The 19,856-nt window shown below is 40.2% G+C and overlaps 1 protein-coding gene across 1 annotated transcript in view; it reads right to left on the bottom strand.

Moving 5' to 3' along the window:
- Positions 1-19,856, bottom strand: part of PCDH15 (protocadherin related 15) — a gene marked incomplete at its 3' end in the record, with an annotated part of 1,334,501 nt that overhangs the window by 20,008 nt on the left and 1,294,637 nt on the right. Inside the window, exons 32-33 of the mRNA XM_084754693.1 lie at positions 3,929-4,105; positions 638-856 (exon numbers count right to left, since the gene is read on the bottom strand). Coding sequence (XP_084610819.1) covers positions 638-856; positions 3,929-4,105 — 396 coding nt within the window. The remainder of the gene's footprint in view (positions 1-637; positions 857-3,928; positions 4,106-19,856) is intronic.

Below are 19,856 nucleotides of genomic sequence, written 5' to 3'. Positions count from 1 at the left end.
ATCCAAACAAGTGCATTTTTACTGTATGAAGAGGAAAGACTAAGACTGTGCCCAGCTGTTGCATTTGCGACAAGACATTGCCCTAGCAAGGGTGCCAGGAGGTGAGGAGCCACGCCTACAGTCACAGGTGTCACAGGTGTGGTGGTCAGAGTGCACTATGCTTTGTCTAACACTGATCATCTTCACAGAGGTAAAGTCCAACTCCACAGAATAGAAGAAACCAGATGGGGGGAAAGAAAGAAACAACAAAACGACTAACAAGACAGTGTCTGGCCAGGCAGGAGACCCTGTAATCTTTTCCTTAAAGCTGGGTGAAAAGGAACTCTGATAAATAAAACCTTGGGCTGGCTTTCTCTCCAGGCTATTTTCTTGGGAGCTTTTGACCCATAGAAGAGAATGCTCAGAATCCAGGAAAAAAATAGTGCCATGAGCAAAGACTTATTAGGAGTGAAGGCCACTACAAAATATATACGAAGTCTGTCTGTTGCCCTTGCCGAAGGCATTTTGGTACTGGCAGGAAAAACACCATGGCAGGTTAGTGACACCGCCCACACTTGGCAGCCAGGGAAGTTACTTTACCAGGCGGCTTCCCGGGTACCATCCTGAGCAACGTCCGTTTAGCGGCCCGCATACTCACTGTCGGTAGCTCACTAAGACAACCAAGACGGCTGGGATGCAGCACAGGATGATGATGAAGGCCAAGGCCAGCAAGGCGCCCTCTGTGTATCCCAAGCTTTCTCCTCGCTTCTTGATGCTCGTCACTGCCTCCGGAGTTCGGATCTCTAGAATGCGCCCCCCTTCGCCGTAATACGGCTGGAAGTCTTTATTGATATCAAGCAGTTTGCCATCCAGGAATCTTTGTTGTGAAGCGAATTGAAAAAACAACAAAAACTAATTACGTTAGAAATTGATTTGAAATTAGAATGTATCTTGTAAAGTCTTCTAATATTTTGAACTTAAAAAGCCCATGGTGAGGGCTGGACAGATGGCTCAGAGGTTAAGAGCACTGACTGCTCTTCCAGAGGTCCTGAGTTCAATTCCCAGCAACCACATGGTAGCTTACAACCATCTATAATGAGATTTGGTGCCCTCTCCTGGCCTGCAGGTGTACACGCAGGCAGCATACTGTATACATAATAACAAATAAATAAATCTTAGGGAAAAAAAAAAGCCCACGGTGAGTGGTTAGGGTTGGTGATTTGAGAGTTGGGGAGTAGGCACAGCTGGGAGGGATTGCTTAGGTGAAGGTTAGGCTATGAGAGTGTCTTTAAGGGACTGTCTCGATTACACTGAGAAGAGAGATCTACCCCCTATGGGTGGCACTGTTCTTTGGACGCATGATATAGTGGGTTGTGTAAAAGGGACATGGTGAGCTAAGCACACAGAGGTTAGTTGCTCTCTTCCAGCAGTGGACGCCCTCGACAAGTTCAGTCCACCCTCAGCCTCCGTGGCTACTCTACCACTGAGACTACAATCTAATTTTTCTCCCTTGTCAGAGTTGCTTTACAATAACAAGAAAGGAAGGCCAGGTGTGGTGGTCCATGCCTTTAATCCAAGCACTGGGCAGGGGGTGGGGGAGTTGGGGTTCAGGGTTGGCAGAGGCAGGCAGATCAGTCTGAGTTTGAGGCCAGCTTGGTCTACAAAGCAAGTCCAGGACAGCCAAGGCTAACACAGAGAAACCTTGTCTTGAAAAACAAAATAATAATAATAATAAAAAAACCAAAAACAAAAAGGGCAGGTGCGGAGGAGGAATAAACTACAGATAGTAATTATACACCAATTTTACACTGTTTACTCCAAGAAGCAAGAAGAAAGGGTTGTTAACACTGTCACAGTAGATAAATATTAAATTACTCATGACAGGATACAGGGGAGGAGTGTAATGCATGTTTATATGTTTCAGTTAAAGGAAAATACAAGCTAAGAATGGTGGCTCATGGCAGGAGTCACCGAACTGGGGAGGCTGAGGTGGAGCATCAGCCAGCTCCAGCTGGGCAGTTGATTGGCCTTCTGTGTAAGAATCCCAATAGTTCCACCAGCCAATAGAAGCTACCTGTTTTTTTAAATTAAAATTTCCATATAAAAATATAATAATAATAATTGTTGTTACTATTATTATTATTATTGTTGTTGTTGGTGGTGGTGGTGGTGGTTTTTTGTTTTTTCAAGACAGGGTTTCTCTGTGTAACCTTGGGTCTCCTGAGACTCACTTTGTAGATCAGGCTGGCCTTGAACTCACAGAGATCCACCTGCCTCTGCCTTCCGAATGTTGGGATTAAAGGCCTGTGCTACCACCACCCAGCTATAAGTAAATAATTAAAGTGCTTGTGTCTCTCTCTTCCCTCTGTCCCATATATGTATATATTAACATATATAATATGATAATATACTGTATATTTCTTATAAGGTACATTATGTGTATTTTAATAAGGGTTCAAACCTAGAGATAGACATTATGTCCAGGGCTCTGGTAATAAGTTTGCTAATTATTATTACTAGTTTTGCTTCCTATCTTTGGACCAAAGAATACACACACACACACACACACACACACACACACACACACACACACACAAAGCCAGGGAAGATGCTTAGATTTCAGACAATAAAAGTAAAGAGAATAACTTTACTGTTCATGGCTGGGTGTTAGGCAACAATTATTTTGTTAGAGCTAAATTTCCATTTCTATAGTAATGCTAATATATACACTTTAGGTCTTGGAGTGGTGTGTGTGTGTGTGTGTGTGTGTGTGTGTGTGTGTGTGTGTGTATGTGTTTACAAACAAGTCACAAAGTATTTATGAAAAAAATCATAGGTTTAGTAGAGAATAGTTCAATAAAATTCCAAATGCCAGACTTTATCTCTTCCAAAAATATTTTCGTTCTCCTTATTCTTTGGTGGTTTGCTCTCAGATGTTTCATCCTAAATTGCTCACCAAGGCTGTCCAAATTACCTCCCAGTCATTTTTGTGTTTGTCACCAGTTAGCATCCTTAAAATGTAGATATACTTTCCCCAAATCTTGTAATCTATTACCAAAATTAAAACAAAATTATCTAGAAAATAAAGGAGGCTGGTAGCTTTTTTTTTTATTTAACCTAGGGAAAATGTATTAAGAACAACTATCAGAAAAAAAATGTACGAACCGCCTTGCAAGTCGACTTCATACTCATAGGGGTTGTATTTACATATGACGACACATCAATATACATTTTAAATGTAAAGTTTAAGTAAAATTTCTTCTGAACGATTTTCAGGACACTAGGGGTCGCTAGAGTCCAGCAGAAAATGGATACAGGATAAAAGCCTTAGAATAACATTCAATGAAAACTGTATGTAAAAGATTAAAAAAAAAAATCTTCCTCCTTGCCTCCTCTTCCCCATCCTTCTTCTCCTCTTCTCCCCTTTTTCCTTCCTTTTCCCCTGCATCCCCCCATCCCTGTCTTTTTTCTTTGGATTCAGCTATCATACAGAATGTGGAGCTACATGACAGTGGTTCTCTTTTTACTTAGCCCTCCTGCGGCAGGGCGTCAGACACCTTTCCGCTCCTACAACAGAGTTGTATATGAGAAGGCTCAGTTTCTTCCTAACCTTCAAACCCGCTGAAGTCATTGCAGGCGGTCACCTCACTAAGGCTTCCCCGCTCCCCCCGCCCCTCCCCGCACCCGGTTTAGCCAGCAACCCAAATCAGGACTGTGGAGTTCCCATGAGAGGAGATCTCAAAGAGCTGTTTTGGCTCCTGACTTTAGCCAACTCCTGTTGTCCAGGTTTCTGACCTCAGTACAGCCCATACAGGACTTGGAAACTATACCTGCTTCGGATTTTCACTCCCATTTCACCTTAAACAATATCTCAGTAGCTTTTAAACTTTAATTTATCCTTAAACGCGAATTAACTTCAGGCACTACTGCAAAAAAGAAACCCACTTACTTAAAAAGCTCGTTTCTGTCAATGGCTCTGTTGGTCTGGGGGTCGATGGCATAGACAGTCAGGTCACACTTGCTATAGTCTTCTAGGGAGAAGGCGTCTCCATGGCGACGGGCACCTATGGACTCCACCACAACCTTGGCACCGGGAATTTGCTCCTGAACATAGCGATCCAAGATCCTATATAAAAAATAACATATAGGTATGACATTCCAATGGACTTAGCAGGGATGAAAACGATCCTCTGCGTGAAATGACATTTAGTAAATGACAGCTTGGTCTCTGCTAACGTTTACCATGTATGAACTGCTGGGGAAGTTGTCTATGTGGGTTCTCAGCGTTCAACTCTCATTGATGCTGGAAGCTGAAATATGTGAAAGAGGTTATCAACCACGTGCTATTTTAAACCTCAAGTCCGGAGTTTATGATATCATTTGAGTGTTTACCTGGCTCGTGGGAGATGACAGCTTATAGTGTACAAACGAAACAGCCCCTGCTTTAAAGGACTCACAGGACACAGGGGCTCTCTTCTCATTTGATTGGTATTAATAAGTGACATCTCTACAGGACTATGTGACCCTAGCAACATACTGTGGTGAAGGAATAGGACACCCATTTCCCCCAGGATATAAAGACCCCCCCCCAGAGCACAGTCGCAATGGAAGGATGTATACAAGTTTTACGACTTTTACGAGACTAAGTCTTCCATAAAAATCCCAGAAGCTAGTTAGGAGATATATACATAAATGTAAGAGATTTGTTATCTCGTACTGAAATAGAAATAGTCAGTAGAAAGGATAGAAATAATGTTAGCCATTAGATCATTTCTTGGAAATTATAACTTTTCTCTAGTTCTGTAACTTGATTTTAATTGGAAATACCTATTAACATTTGTTATTTGTTTTCTATAAATAGGAATTCTTTAATAACTTTATTATTAAAACATTATATCATTAAACACTTGTAGAGCACATTAGAGTATATATTAAAAGACTTATATTTAAATGGAAACGTATTAACAATAACCTTATATGGCAACTTCTTTTGTGATAGGGTCTCATTACGCAGCCCAAGTTGACTTAAGACCCAATCCACAGAACAGTCTTTTCATGCAGACATCCTTCTTTGCCCCAAATACCTCTCCATTCTTATACCTATCCACCATATTTTTTTCCAACTTACTGGTTCCCTTTCATTTTAGGTTCTTTTGTGCTACCGTGACATGTAACATAGTATTGCTTCTGTGAGTGTTATCATACAGTGAGGCTTTGTAAGTACTCAGGAAAACCATGCAAGGCAGAAAAATAGTTTTTCATTCTTTTTAGAGTCCAGAGAATGATCTACAGTGGCCTTGCTTTTGCTTTTCAGTGAGTTCAAACAGCAGATAAAGGCAAGCCACAGGAACACAGACCAAGGCAAAGATGATATCTTAGTTAGGCTACAAAGGTAGGCATGAGTTTTATAGGCACATAAAAGACATTAAGGGATTATATATGATATTAAACATTCTAAGTTCACCTGACTCAAATAAGTGGAGTTCCTTTAACTATTGTTCTGTTCCTAGTGACATCTATGAGGACCAGCTTAAGAGAAAATGACATATATCTAATCAAAGTTCATCTCCAAATGTTTAGGGTTTTCATGCTAGCTTTATCTCAATATTATACGGTGGTTAAAGGTACCAGACTGGTGTGACTGACCTCCTACTGGGTGTGTGGTGACCATAGTTGGAGGTCTATCTAATGTAGACACGAATTAAACAGAATATTTTGCCCTTGCCTTCAAAGTTAACTGGATCCCAGGGGACTGTGGGTTCATCCCGAAAATTGTCCTGTAACTCTTGGGAGTCACCTGCCCTCCTGTTCAGGGAGGCCATGGAGACCTCACTCGGTAGGAGGCTCCAGTCAGTATCTACAGCATAGGAAAATTTCCTCAGCGCTTTCAAGTGAAGCTACAGCCAAGTAAGGCCTTGACCGCATTCTCACTCAGATGGAACAACTGGTAAATGGAAAACTAAGTGAGGCAGAGGTTCCTTCAAAGACCACTGACCCCTGAGGACCAGACACTTAACTGGCCTTAGCAGTAAAAAGGATGCTTAATTTTCTCCATTTTCCTGACCTTAAGATACCCAGAAAGAACGTATAACCAAAGATTAAAATAATTGGTATGTTTCTATAATATTCCGAGGGATCATGCTCTCTAAGTATTAGACTTAAATCCACTAACGTTATTAATTAAGAGTCCCAGCTGTAAAATCCCATGACACTGACTCAACACTGCAGCACCTACTTGCTACCAAGAAAGATAGGTCTGCTGTTATTTTAACTTGAAAATCAAATGACAATTAACATTAGTCTTTCTTTTCCTCTCTAGAAGTCACCTGGGACGGACCTCACACTGTGACTCTAGCAACTCCAACAGTTGCTAGATGGTCTGTGAGCTTTTCAGGGAGCCTCCCATGGACTTCGGTTTGGACAATTAGCACACATCCTATATTCTGGCTTCTCCTAGTTCCCTGCCTAGGACTTAGGATGCTACTAATGCTTGTCTTTGTTTCTGCCTCACATTTCTAGTCTAGGCATTAGTCAAGGACTCCTCTCCTCCTCACGGTTGGCTCTTCTACAAATATAACCACGATGCGCTTTTGCGGTTCCCCCTCGATAGGCACATTAGAGTGGTAACCCAACTTCCATGTCTGAAAACCCCACGCATCACTGATGAAGTCAGCTTTGGTCAGTGTCTCAATTTCTTGAAAGGTGCCTATGGCTACGTCTAAAGCGAGGAGGATAGAAGGACAGGAGAGAGACATACAGGAAGTTTAAGCACAAGGACCTCAGTTCATGTCCTTGGCTACAAGCTGAGAATATCCTTGACCTAGTCCTATCAGGAGGCCCAAAACTTCAGAAGTCCAGAGAGAGCAGATAGTCTTGGTGGGAGCCTAATGTTTCAGTTAAGCAGGTCAACACCCTGGCTGGGAAAGGTGAGTACCTCATCAGCTGTGCTGAAGGGTTGGGACGAAGAACTCTTTCCCAGAGTTCCCATTTTCTTCCACAGTAGCTGAGGGGCTTTGTAAATTTGCCTGCTTTTTTTTTTTCCTCTAAAGCTCCCCTCCCCCCTTCTAGCTGCTTATTGAGCATGTGACTGGCATCCACACACGGGCTAAACTCAAACCACAAGGCATTTATCTTTTTCTCTTCCATATTTCTCTTCCGGGCACCTGCTACGATCTACAGCTTGACTGTAGATGGTTCTGAGCCACCATGTAGTGGCTGGGAGTTGAACTCAGGACCTCTGGAAGAGCAGCCAATGCTGTTAAGCTCTGAGCCATCTCTCCAGCCCAATCTTTACAAAACTAAGAACTCCAAGAGGGGACTCTGATATCTCTAGTAATGTGTGGTGATTCGTACAGGTCTCCTCGACATTTACAACCAACAGCGAGATTCTTCTTGGAGAAACCCACAGCCACACTCTGGAGCATATCATCCTGTGTGCCTCTCTCTCCTTATAGTCACGGGTCAAGACTATATTAGAATCCCAACTCTACTTCATTAGACAAAGCAAAACAAATCTTCAACACATAACCCACATGCCTGCTGCAATCCTTGGATTTGGGAGGTGGAGGCAGGGGGATCAGAGGCTCAAGGTCATCCATCCAAACCAACAAACAGTGCAGCCCATGCTTCCTTGAATTTGACTCCTGCTTTGGTTTCAATAGTGCTGGGATTATTGATATGTGCTAACATCCTGGTTAAATTTAATCTGTGGATTAAATGCTCCTTGGGGATACATCTTTGAAGTATTTGAGAGAGCAACGTATTTGAAAATGTTGGTACATCTAGAATTAACTTTGTTTCAAATATCTAACTGACCCACTTTCTGCTCTATTAAAAATGCATTGCCTTAAGAGTCCAGCATGTGCTATTTTCGCCCTTATTACAAGAAAATCGAGATCATAACTTTGAAAGAAATTTGTATAACAGTGCATGCTAGGAGATACTGCCAATTACAGTGAAAATGTTTTGTTTGCTTGATTGATCTTAAACTTTCGTGGGCCAGGCGCTTGAAGCCTGTCTCATTAAAGTACTGTTCTCTTTCACATGTCTCTCACTCATCAGTTTCTTCACTTTTCAGGTTCCTTCTAGTGAGATCCCCAATGATCTCCCAAACATGGAAGAACTGTGGAGAGGAGAATGTTGATCTCCAAACAGTGTGCATGTCTGACCGCAGTGTCCACAGTCAGAGAGGGAAAAGAGCCTCTATAACAGGAGTCACATGAAAGGCACCAAATGTTAAGAAGGGCCTCCATGTCAAATCACATTATAATTTTGATATTTTGTGGGTACAGACAGCAGTGACAGGGCATTGGAAGTCAAATGCTTGGCTTTAGTGTTCACTTCTTTTATATATATAAGTTACATAATAAAAGATTAGTGATGTTAAGTTTACAAAGTTTCAAGTCCATTAAATACAATATATTTATATTTAAAAAATTATGTATTATATAAACAAATTAATTACATATATTTCATAATATAGTAGAAAATCATTTCATGCATGAATCCTGTGTGTTACTTACTAAACAGACAGTGTTTTGCTGGGCAGAGAGTGTTCCAAAAGATTTGATGGGGGTTAAACATTTGTATTAGGAGGCCTCTAGTTTTGATCCAATTCAAGATATTTAATTAATTTGTGGGATTATTTTAACAAATCCTGCACTTATCACTGGTTCTATTAATTCACAGATCATAAACAAACAATGTGTTTATTTGGTTAAATACATTGTTGACATGTGCCATGGACCTCAGTGCCTTTGTGTAGCAGGGTAGAACTGACAGGCTGCACTGGGAATGTTTTGATATGTTCTAAGGACATTTTTCTTACAATGTCCTTTTCTTATGATATGCAATGACCGCACATCATCCTGCAGAGAGAAAACTTTAGTGCGGCAACACAGAGTGGTATGCAACTCAAAGTCAGGCTGAGTGAGAAATGCTTCAGCAATTCCGCCATGGTTGCAGAGACCCCCAAATAAATTAAGCATAAAAATTGTACTGTACCCCTTAAAATGCAGTAATGTCTAACCTCTGAACAGTTGTTTTGATATGACATACATATTACGAGGGAGAAATGAGTAGTAATTTGAGTTTTTCCTATCCTTTCCTAAAAAAAGAAAAGTAAAACTAAAATATTTTTCAAATGATAATATATATTGTAAAATTATTTCTTTCCCTACCTTCTGTATTCATATACCAAACATTTTCTACATTAATCGTTATTATATGGTCTGTGTATGAGTAAACATTTGCATTGTTCCCATAACATAGGGATGAATGTGAAATACACACACACACACATACACCTCTTTGATATTCTAATTTACGTGCTTTGGGGAGCAGATGCCTAGAAGTAAAATTGTTGGATCACAATACTGTTCTATTTATTTAGATGTTTTGAAAGACTTCCTTCATGTTTTTATAGTAGCCACATCTTTTTAAACATTTCTTAATTTAAGTAATTTATTCAGATTACATCTCATTTGTTATCCCCTCACTTGTATCTTACTGTTCCCCCTCCCTCCCTCTTTCATCCTATTCCCATCCCCTAGGTCTGTGACAGAAGGGGACCTTGTCCCCCACTATAAGATCACAGCCTATCAGGTCTCTTCCTGATAGCCTGCTTACTCTTTCTCTGAGTGCCATCAGGCCTCCACACCAAGGGGAAGTGGTCAAATAGGAGGCACCAGAGTTCATGGCTGAGTCAGTCCCTGCTCTCCATACAATTGTTGAGAACGTGGTGTCCATTGGCTAGATCTGGATAAGGGTTCTAGGTTTATTGCATGCATTGTCCTTGGCTGGTACAGTAGTTTGAGCTGTCCTAGAAAGCTACATCTTTTTTTATTTCATTCACAATATATAACTACTCCACTTTCTGTACAATGTCACCAATACTTCTTACACTTTACTTTGAAAGTCTCTTAAAAATAATATCTATCTTCAAATAGTCAGGGTGACATTTTATTATGACCCAGACTTATGTCTAGGCAATGGCTAGAAGCACATCTGCTTCATGGAGCTGTTGCTCATTTCTTTGAAGAATGTTCTTTTTTTGCATCACCTGACCATTTTTATTGAGCTACTATATACAAAATTTAAGTGGATAAAAGATTTGAATATAAAACTTGAAACCAGAAAATCATATAGGAGGAAGTTCATTGCATTAGTCTTAGAAAATTTTTTCCTGAATGTCACACAAAAAAAGTACAGATAATGAACAAACAAACATGGGACAAAGCAAGCTACACAGTTTTTGTACCATAAAAGAGAGACCAGCAGAGTGAAAGGCCATATGAGGAGTATGTGTGAACTTGATATCTAGTAAGACGCAAGGTTTAAAATGATGTGTAAGAAATTTCATCCACAGTGACCACTCATCCTTTCTCTTCCACCATCTTTATAAAGGAATTGCCTTTGTAAGTGTACTTGAATCTCACTAAACTTATCACACAGCAAAAAGAATTAATGGCTGCTGTTTTGAATTAATAATGGACATAGTGATGACAATGTTGGGGATAGAGATGAAGAAGGTGGAGTTGGAGAGTAAGGGAAGGAAGAAAAAGAAGAATTCATTTTGGTGCCTTTAACAGAGTAATGCCACCAAGATATAAAACAAAGAAAGCCTAATTAAAACTATTTCTTAACTACATTCTTGGAAAATGTATGAGTCAGTCCAGATAAAAACTTCTTTTTAATCTTAAAATGTTGACTTTTAGCTATTACCTGTGTTCCTGGGTATCAAGGATGGTTAGGAAGTCCTTTATTCGTTTCTGTCACAAGACCCTACTTACTGAAAAGTATTGTCATTTCTACTGTGGCTTGAAGCCAACTCAAGGATGGACCCTTGCCTATCTCCAAGAAGGTCACACACACCCCAATTCACTTCTGGGTCTCTTAAGTTATGGACGCTCACTGATCAGTCAGACCCAATTTTTTTTTTGCTAAACATGTTTTCTTCTAAAAAAAAAAATAAGCTATGGGTTTTATCTCCTTTCTCTGAGTTTCTTAGCCTGACACCCACATGCAGGTTCTCTTTATAGGACCCCCATATAATGGGGCAGCATCCAGAGTGTGACGTCCTCTAATCTCAGTTGATCATTTCCACTCTTTCTAGCTTTAACCACTCCCTAAAACAGAAGTGCCTAGTCCTAAATGATCCAACCTAGGATCCCACTTTCAAATTTGATCAGGAGTCACGTTCTTACCACCCTTGCTGCAGACCCTTGTTACATACAGTCTTCTTGCAGGCCTTGAGTGCCATCTGGTGACTGTGCTCCACCCTGATTTCTACTCGTGTGATGCTCCTGCAGCTTCAAAGATCTTTGTGTGCTGAAGCTAGCTAGCTCGTTCTGTGTCTGGCACCTAGAAGTTGCTGTTATGTGCACTGTCATTTTAATGGCAGCACCAGCCAAGCACTTGCCTTTCTAATTGCTTCATGGTCACATAGACTTGTGTAATTGTCCTATTCCTCAGTCTTTGTAATGCTATGGATCCCATATTTTACATTCATGTAAAGTTGCAATAATTTTTTTTTTACTACCTTTGACAGAAATCTGTATTCTAATTATCAGTTTAGCCATTACATTTGCTGTGAATAAAGAAGGATTTCAAGAATTTAGAAATTACCAGGGTGTCTTTCAGAAGGTTATTGGTCAAGTAAACTACGGTACATCTGTTAAGTAGCTATTCGGATAGTAGCAAGATTGAAGGCAAAAATCAGGAACTGAAACAGGGATGGAGTAATCTTGTGGATTATTGGACAAAAGAATGGGATCTGGGTCCCATCTCTGGCGTCAGTAGAAAATCATCCTAAAGTATTCAAAAGATCGTAAGATTATTACCAAGGCAAGATGCTCTGATAAAGTATAAAGAGACAGTATTGCCCTCTCCCTTAAGACAATGCACACATCAGCAGCCGAGTATGGCCATCTAGAAAGGACTGCCATACCCTCATCAGGAAAGCTGTTCATTCCAGACACATTAAAGAAACAGTATAAAGCCCACTAAACATGTAGGTCAACACAGTGGTCTCTAGACCATCGCTCTCTCTCTTACCTTTCTAGTGTGCTTCTATTGTTCTGTAGTGAACCATGTTTGTCTACTATACCAAGCTCTGTGTCTCATCTGAATTATTTAATGGAGAACACAAGAGCTAAGGGAACAAAGAGGAGCCAGAGTGACATCCCAGCGATAAAAAGAAGTGAGCTATCTAGCCCTGGAATTGCGGAGCAACCTTAGACTGTTGTTATGAAGGAAGTCAACTTGAAAAGGCTGCATACTGAATAACTCCAACCATTATTGTCCTTCAGTTTCCATGGAGATGGTTTTAGAACTCTTTGGGAATTGCAAAGTCTGTGGATTTCCAAGTTTTTTTCCCTCAAAATGTCATAGTATTTACATTTAATCTCTCCACATCTTGCCAAATGACTCAAACCATTCCTACCTGACTAATGATACCGAATACATTGTATGTATCATATAGATGCCTGCTGTACTAGTTTTTTTGCTGATACATGTTTTGCATAAATGATGTTTCGGTTTAAAAATTTGAATCACAGGTTTGTTCAGTCCATAATACAGGCCTACAGATACATAAGGGCAATTTTGCATTACATTATGGACCTAACAAAACCACACCCCCCCACACACAAAATCAGACACTTAGAAATGTATTTTTCTAAGGGTGAATGAGATCTTCGTCCTCACTTGGGCTACAAAGTGACCAAAAATGAATGGCAGATTGATTGGCATCTCTTCTTTCATTCTGGGAGTCTCTCTTTTTCTACATTGTCAGGCTCTGCTTGACTCATAGACATTTTAACCAGTCAAGGACGGTCTAACCTATCTTCCTTCAGGAGGAAAGGCAAAGAAGAGGTCATTGTTCTGAGCTAGCAGCACCTTAGTTTCTAGGAAGAAAAAGAACACGAGGGAAAAGAAGATAGAGCTGTGCTATACAATAGAAGTACCCACTCATCCAGAAACAAGATTAGTCTCCCGTGATGGTGACACCAGTTCATAGATTAACAATCCAACTGATCCTCTTGTTGAGACCCTGGGAACTGAGACAATGATAGATCAGTGATGCATTGGACCACACCTTGACCACAGTTGCTAAATTATGAATATTTCTTGTCCTCTCTCTTTGAATCTAAATCTCATGCCAGCAGCTAGAAGGCAGACTTGGGGGGTTTGCTGGCCTCCTCTTTCCAATGTGGCCACATAGAATTAACCTCCACACACACACACTTTGCCTTCCACCATTCATCTCTTTAGTCAGCACTGCTGGGATGGCTGGTCAAAGCTTAGCATACTGAAGCTGCAGGGACTCAGGTTTGTTTCTTAAAACTCTCCTACGCACACTGTTTAAATCTATAGACTGTATTAGACCAGGATAATGTAAATTCTAGATTTAGATGATAATTAGGTCTCATAGCAGCTCGACTGTATAGAATACACAATAAAGGTGGATATATTGATAAAGCTGGCCAAGGGATAGGGGATGAGGGTCATGGAAAATCTCCGTGATTTCCTCTTAACGTTCTCTAAGAAATAAGTTTAATGAATTCTAGTGATATTTGAATAACAGAAGTTAAACGTGCAAAATGCGCAAAGTCAGAACAAGGTTAACCACCACATCCTATATAAACAAAGTATTGTAGGCAACCGGTACCTTAAATGTAAAGAAATAAACATTTCTCATTAGATAACATGACCTACAATGGGTTCTTTGAGAATGACATTTCATGCTGAATAACGGAGGGTGTGAATTTAATAACATGAATTCCAATGCGAAGAAGAATGCACTGGCATGAAGTTCAGACTGCGCACAGATGAGTGAGAGAAGATGTTGGGATAATCTTTTTGTGCACTGTGTAAAGGTTGTCTTTGTATTATTCAATGCTGATTTCTGTACCAGCAGAGAGCTGGTACTGCTACTCTTATGAAGCATCACCTGTCTCAGTGTTTTGTAAACATCTTCTCCATCACCTTCTGGTTGGTTTAATAAAGAGCTGAATGGCCTGTGGCAAAGCAGGAGAGGGTAGGGGGCACTTCTGGCAGAGATAGGAATTCTGGGGGAAAGGCATGGGGATTTGCCAGTCAGATGCGGAAGAAGATATAGGTTCCGGTACTGAGGAGAGGTAACGAGCCACATGGCAGAACATAGATTAGTATAAATGGGTTAATTTAAGTTATAGGAGCTAGTTAGGAACAAACCAAAGCTAAGGACAAGTTTTCATATAGTAATTAAAGTTATTCATGTCATTATTTGGATGGCTGGCAGGTTGAGACAGTCCAGCGATAAGAAGATGACATGAAATAAGTGTTTTTCATCAAAACTGACAGTAATTCCTGTGATGTTTTCAATCGTCAAATGTTCACAAATGAGTGAGTATACTGAGGATCTTTAATGGTGAGAATACTCTGTGATCTTGTAGATGGATATGTTAATGTACAAATAGTCTTAGTTACTTGTTCTTCAGTGTGAATAAATACAACTATTATATATATATAATACATATGTATACATACATATCCTATACATGTACACTTATTATCTGTGTGTTAGTCACCAAAACCATCCTAGCTTTATAAAGTTCATATAAGCATTGCAAGACTGGTGTAGGACAGTACACTGGATACCACTGTCTCTCCCTTGTATGGCCATGAAGCATTCCTCTTAGTTTCACTGGTTTGCACTGTTTTAATAAGAGGGTTTTTTTCAACATTTTGAAAATTCAACAGTGGCGCTTGCTCATTGTCTTGAACACAGAAAAACATGACAGTGGGTGAGTGCATTTCTTACACCACCACAGGGGACTTCAGCATCCTATATGTTTAGCCAGAACAAAACTAAATGAGAGCATGACTCTAGTACTTACCTAAAAACAATGAATTGAAGATGACTGACCAATAACAAAAAGAAAAATCATCCTGAGTTTAAATTCTCACCATTAATAGGTCTATTTAAAATACAAATGCTACTGTAACAGGAGCCCGGGACTAGGACTCGCACAAGAAATGCTGTGGTGCTGCTGCTACAAGATTTATGATGCTAATCTAATGTTTAGAGCCAGTGTGAGGAGGAAGAGCATCACTCCCACCAGCACTATGTCTGGAAAGTGGCTTCATTCCGCTCTGACGGGCTTTGATGTACAATGTGAATAGAGGAATAGAGCAGGAAGAAACCTGTGACCTATGCCCTTCCCCCCCCCCCCCCAGGTCTTCTGCAATCCAATTTTGAATGGAGAGAGTCTTGCTTTGTATGTCATGATGCCCTTAAACTCATGATTTTATCCCTCAGCGTCTCAGTGCTGAGCTAACAGGCATGTACCACCATGCCTGGCTTCCTTCATCTTTCAAAGGCTCATATCTATTCATATTATATTTGAAATTAAAGAAAGCATTTTAACTCACAGAAAAGCAATGCGTTTGTCTAAAAAACAACACAGAGGTTCTGGCTCCAGGAGTCCCGGATTAGAATCAAAGCAAAGAAATTTCAAAGACAAGGGTTCAGAGGTTGGTCTAGTGCTGTGATTGTGATGCTAATTACTGTCTCCCAAGATCTAGTTGCTGCCCTGAACCTTGCCTCCCGGATTGGTTGAATAAAAGGCCTACACCTGGGCAAGGCAGACAGAAGGGTGGAAAGTAGGTTCATAGGCTTGGAAGACAGAGAGGATCTTGGGAAGGGGGACACAGACAGATAAGGGAGGAGGAAAAGGAAGAGGAGCACCACAGTGGGTGGAGAGAGCACATGGCCCAATGGGCATGGATGGAGGATATGGAAAACACTAGCAAGTATTTTGGGATTAGAATGGGTGGTAGCTTAGTAGAAATTATGAGAAGCAGATGGCACGGGATGGGGGCTGGGAGATATGGAAGGTAGTTTATGGAACTAATATCTTCTGTGCCTCAGGTGAATCAAGGCTATTCTAAAATATATCAGGTGTCTGTGTCTTTATTGATTAATTGTGGGTTAGAAAATATGGCTGTAATAACTATAGCCTAATAACAAATATCTATTAGGCTATACCTTTAAACTAACAGCAGCAGAAAAGGACAGAGGTTACATTCCATTCTGAGAAAAAAAGTCAGACAACATAGACAGACAAAGCCCTGCAAGAGAAGAGACCACACACTCCAGCAGGAACATAATCCCATGTCTTATGTAACCCGGTGTGTCCCACAAAAGCTTTCAATAGACCTAGCCATCCCCTTCAAGGGTGAAGATTTGAACTAGAAAAGCCTTCCCTATTTCCTTCAAAAGCCAACCAGGACTCTAATACCAATACTTTTCAATTTGTTCCACAAAACAGAAAGAGAAGGAATACTACCAAATCCATTCTACAACAAATGTTATGCTGATACCAATACTCAGTGATGATACTAACAACCAGCAGCAGCAGCAACAACAAACAACAACAACAACAACAACAGCAACAGTAACAGCAACAAAAAGAAAACCATGGGCCAATAAATGCAAACATTCTCAAAAGAATACTTGCGAACAAGAATCATCCTAAATGACGCAAGGTTGTCTCAACATACAAAAGTCATATTATATGGACAGAAAAATCTTGATAGATGGGAAAACTGAATTTGAAAATGCTTAACAGGCCTTCATGCTCAAAGCCATGACAGAAATAGATGGAGTGTGCCTGTAAATAATAAAGACTACATACAACGATCTCCCGATCTTTCTACTGTGATAAAATGCCATGAGTGGGGCACCTTACAGAAGAACACATTTAGTTGGGGGCTCATGGTTTCCAGATGGTGAGAGTCCATGAACATCATGGTAGGGGAAGCAGGCAGACAGGCATGGCACTCGAGTAGAAACTAAGAGCTCACATCTTGAGACACAGCCACAAAGCAGAGAGGGACAGACACTGGGAATGGTGTCTTTTGAAACCTTGAACCTCGCCTCCAGTGGCATAGCCCCTCAAGCAAGGCCACACCTCCTAGTTCTTCCCAACAGTTCACCAACTGGGGACCGAAATTCAAATATATATCTACAGCAGCCATTCTCATTCAAACTATTACCACGCAGCTAAAATTATGCCGAATGGGGCAAAACGAAGAGCAGTGCCTTCAGAATCAGGGGCGGGCTGCTGATGGCCGCTTTCTTCTCTCTTATTCAACAGGGTGCTTGAAGGCATAGCTAGAGCAGTTAAAGTGAGAGAAATACGCAAAAGGGTTGGAGATGAGAGAGGAAGGTGTCAAGCTGTTCCTCTTTGCAGATGGCATGATTCTATACTTAAAAGACCCTATGGATCCCAAGAAAACCCCTTATAGATATATTAAACAGTTCCCATAAACAGGTTACAAAATCAATATACAGATGTCAGTAGCCTTCATATATTCCCACAATTAACTCACAGAACATTATATTAGGAGAAACATCTCATTTGTGATAGCTTCAAAACAATAAAGCACATGTGAATAAATCTAACCAGGGAAGTGAACAATCCCCACAATGAAGAATTTAGGATACTGAGAAGAAGAAAGGCAAGAGGAATTTGCCAGAAGTGATGGCATGGGACTAGCTACATTGCCGAGAGTAATCTACAGATCCAACACAATTTCCATAAAAAATGCCAATGTTATTTTTCATAAAACTAGGGGAAAAACAATCCAAGAGCCCATATGGAACCACAATAGCAAATACCAAAGCAATGCTAAGGGTAAACAATGCAGACACGTGTATCATGGTACACGGTCTCAGATTATAGGGCAGGGCTTTTGCAAGAAAGGCAGCCTGATACTGATACAAGCAGCAGACTGGCGAAAACCAACTGAGAACTCACACATGAGCTGATGTGGCTATGAAAGCCCAGACATAATCCGGCATAGCTATGCAAATCCAGACAAAAGCTGACATAGCTATGTCCACCAAAGGTTTGACAAAGGTGCCAAAAACATGAAGTAGAAAAAAAAAAAAAAGAACATCTTTAATAAATAGTTCTGGGGAAAAAAACCAGGATATCCACCAGCAAAGAATGAAGTTAGATCCAATATCTTTTGGAGTGCTTTTTTTTTCTTCTGCTAGTGGGACTATAAACCAGTGCAGTGTTCATGGGAATTAGTGTGGAGAGTTCTCAAAAATTAAAAATAGACAACCCTATGACCCAATTATGCCATTCCTGGGAATACATCCAAAGGTAGATTAAAAAAAAAATGGAATAGTATTTAGTTATAAAGAAAAATGAGATCATACCATTTTCAGGAAAATGGATGGACACACAGAAAGTTAAGTGAGGTGACTGGAACTCAGAAACACACACACACACACACACACACACACACACACACACACACACACACACACAAAACAACAACAAACCCAGCATATTTTCTCTCATCTGCAGATCCTACCCTGTAATGTAGGTGTGTGTGTGTGTGTGTGTATGTATGTAAAGTCTTAAAAACTAGAAAGATTAGGTGATAAGGAAAAAGAGTGGAGGCAGGACAAGGGGAGGCATAAAAGAGGCAAAGAAATAGAAAAGCTGCAGGGAGGTAGGGAGAGCACAGGGAATCTACTAAGGCTTCCTTTGGTGGAACGACCCAGTTAGAGCAGGAACCAAGTATTCTAACTTAAAATACAACTGAAAAAGCCAGGCTTGATGAGCTGCATTTCCTTCCATCAGTTTCTGGCTCCTGGATTTTCAATAGAGCTCTGAGTTACATGGACCCTAGATTCCTGTGGTGGTTACAATCAAGTGCAGAGCAGGACTTGCTCCTCAGAACAGAGAGCTGGTCATGCCATCTTCTGTGACGTATACAGTGTGGAAGTTAATTATAATACAGACTGAAAATAAAATCTAAATGAATCGGTTTTTTATTGCTCCACTATAGCTTAAAGGCTCTACGATATACACAGCAAATTTGGAAATACTAATTTAAACTAAGATTTCCTATGTAGATAGCATTTTAAAAACAACAAATAAGAGTGTCCAAACAAACAAACAAACAAGCAAAAAACAAACAACAAACAAACAAAACAAAAAACCAAAACCCAAACAAACAAACAAACAAAAAACCCAGATCACTTGGCTTATGTATTTTGGAACCAAACCATTTTTGACAGCTACTTGAAAATTTAAATTTGCACCATCAACCATTTCCAGTTGCTTTATGTATAGATCTTTAGTCAGCACCAGCTGGGAAAAGCTAATGTTTGAGCACTTTACTGGAATAATTTTAAAACTGAGCATTCTTTTAAATTTATTTTTATTTTGTATAGTAAATTATTATAGCAGTCATCTTCTCAATTGCCTATTTGTTAGTGTGTGTTAGGTCAAACAGAAATTGTCACTTGATGAGAATTTCTGACCTTGAAAGCTCAGCCAAGAAAAAGATTTGTTGGACTTTTAATTGGGTTTTCTTCACTGGAACCAATAGCACCAAGGAGCCCTAGCCTGCCTCTGGCCATCAATGTAGATTCAAATTAATTATTATCTCTAGCTATCTTTTTTCCTAGAAATTGTGTCACTTCACCAGGTTTTTTAACTCCTTTACGCAATAGGGAGTCAGATATACCCACCGCAACCAGGTTCTGTGTGGGATTCTACCCAGCATTTGTGACTGTTGTGTGGGTTCTGGAAACCTCTTGCATTCCATGATTATAAACCCAGCCTGGACTTTAAAAGAGACTTATTAACTCCTGTTCCATCTCTCCAGGCCCCCTTTTCTTAAAAAAAACCAAACAAACAAAAAAACAGAAAATGCTTTATTTATTCTTTGACGATTTCATACTTGGGGACTGTACATCCTGATCACGCTCACCCCAACTCCCCCTCTTGGCCCCTGCAGGCACTTCTGACACCCTAACACATGCAGGTAATCTCTTTATGTCCTCTTTTTAGAATAGAAAGTCAATG

The sequence above is a fragment of the Acomys minous genome (genome assembly GCF_964271855.1).
Source record: "Acomys minous genome assembly, chromosome: 13".
In the NCBI taxonomy this organism is placed as follows: Eukaryota; Metazoa; Chordata; class Mammalia; order Rodentia; family Muridae; genus Acomys; species Acomys minous.
Note: the sequence above shows the minus strand (reverse complement) of the source record. Positions and strands in the feature narration are given on the sequence as shown.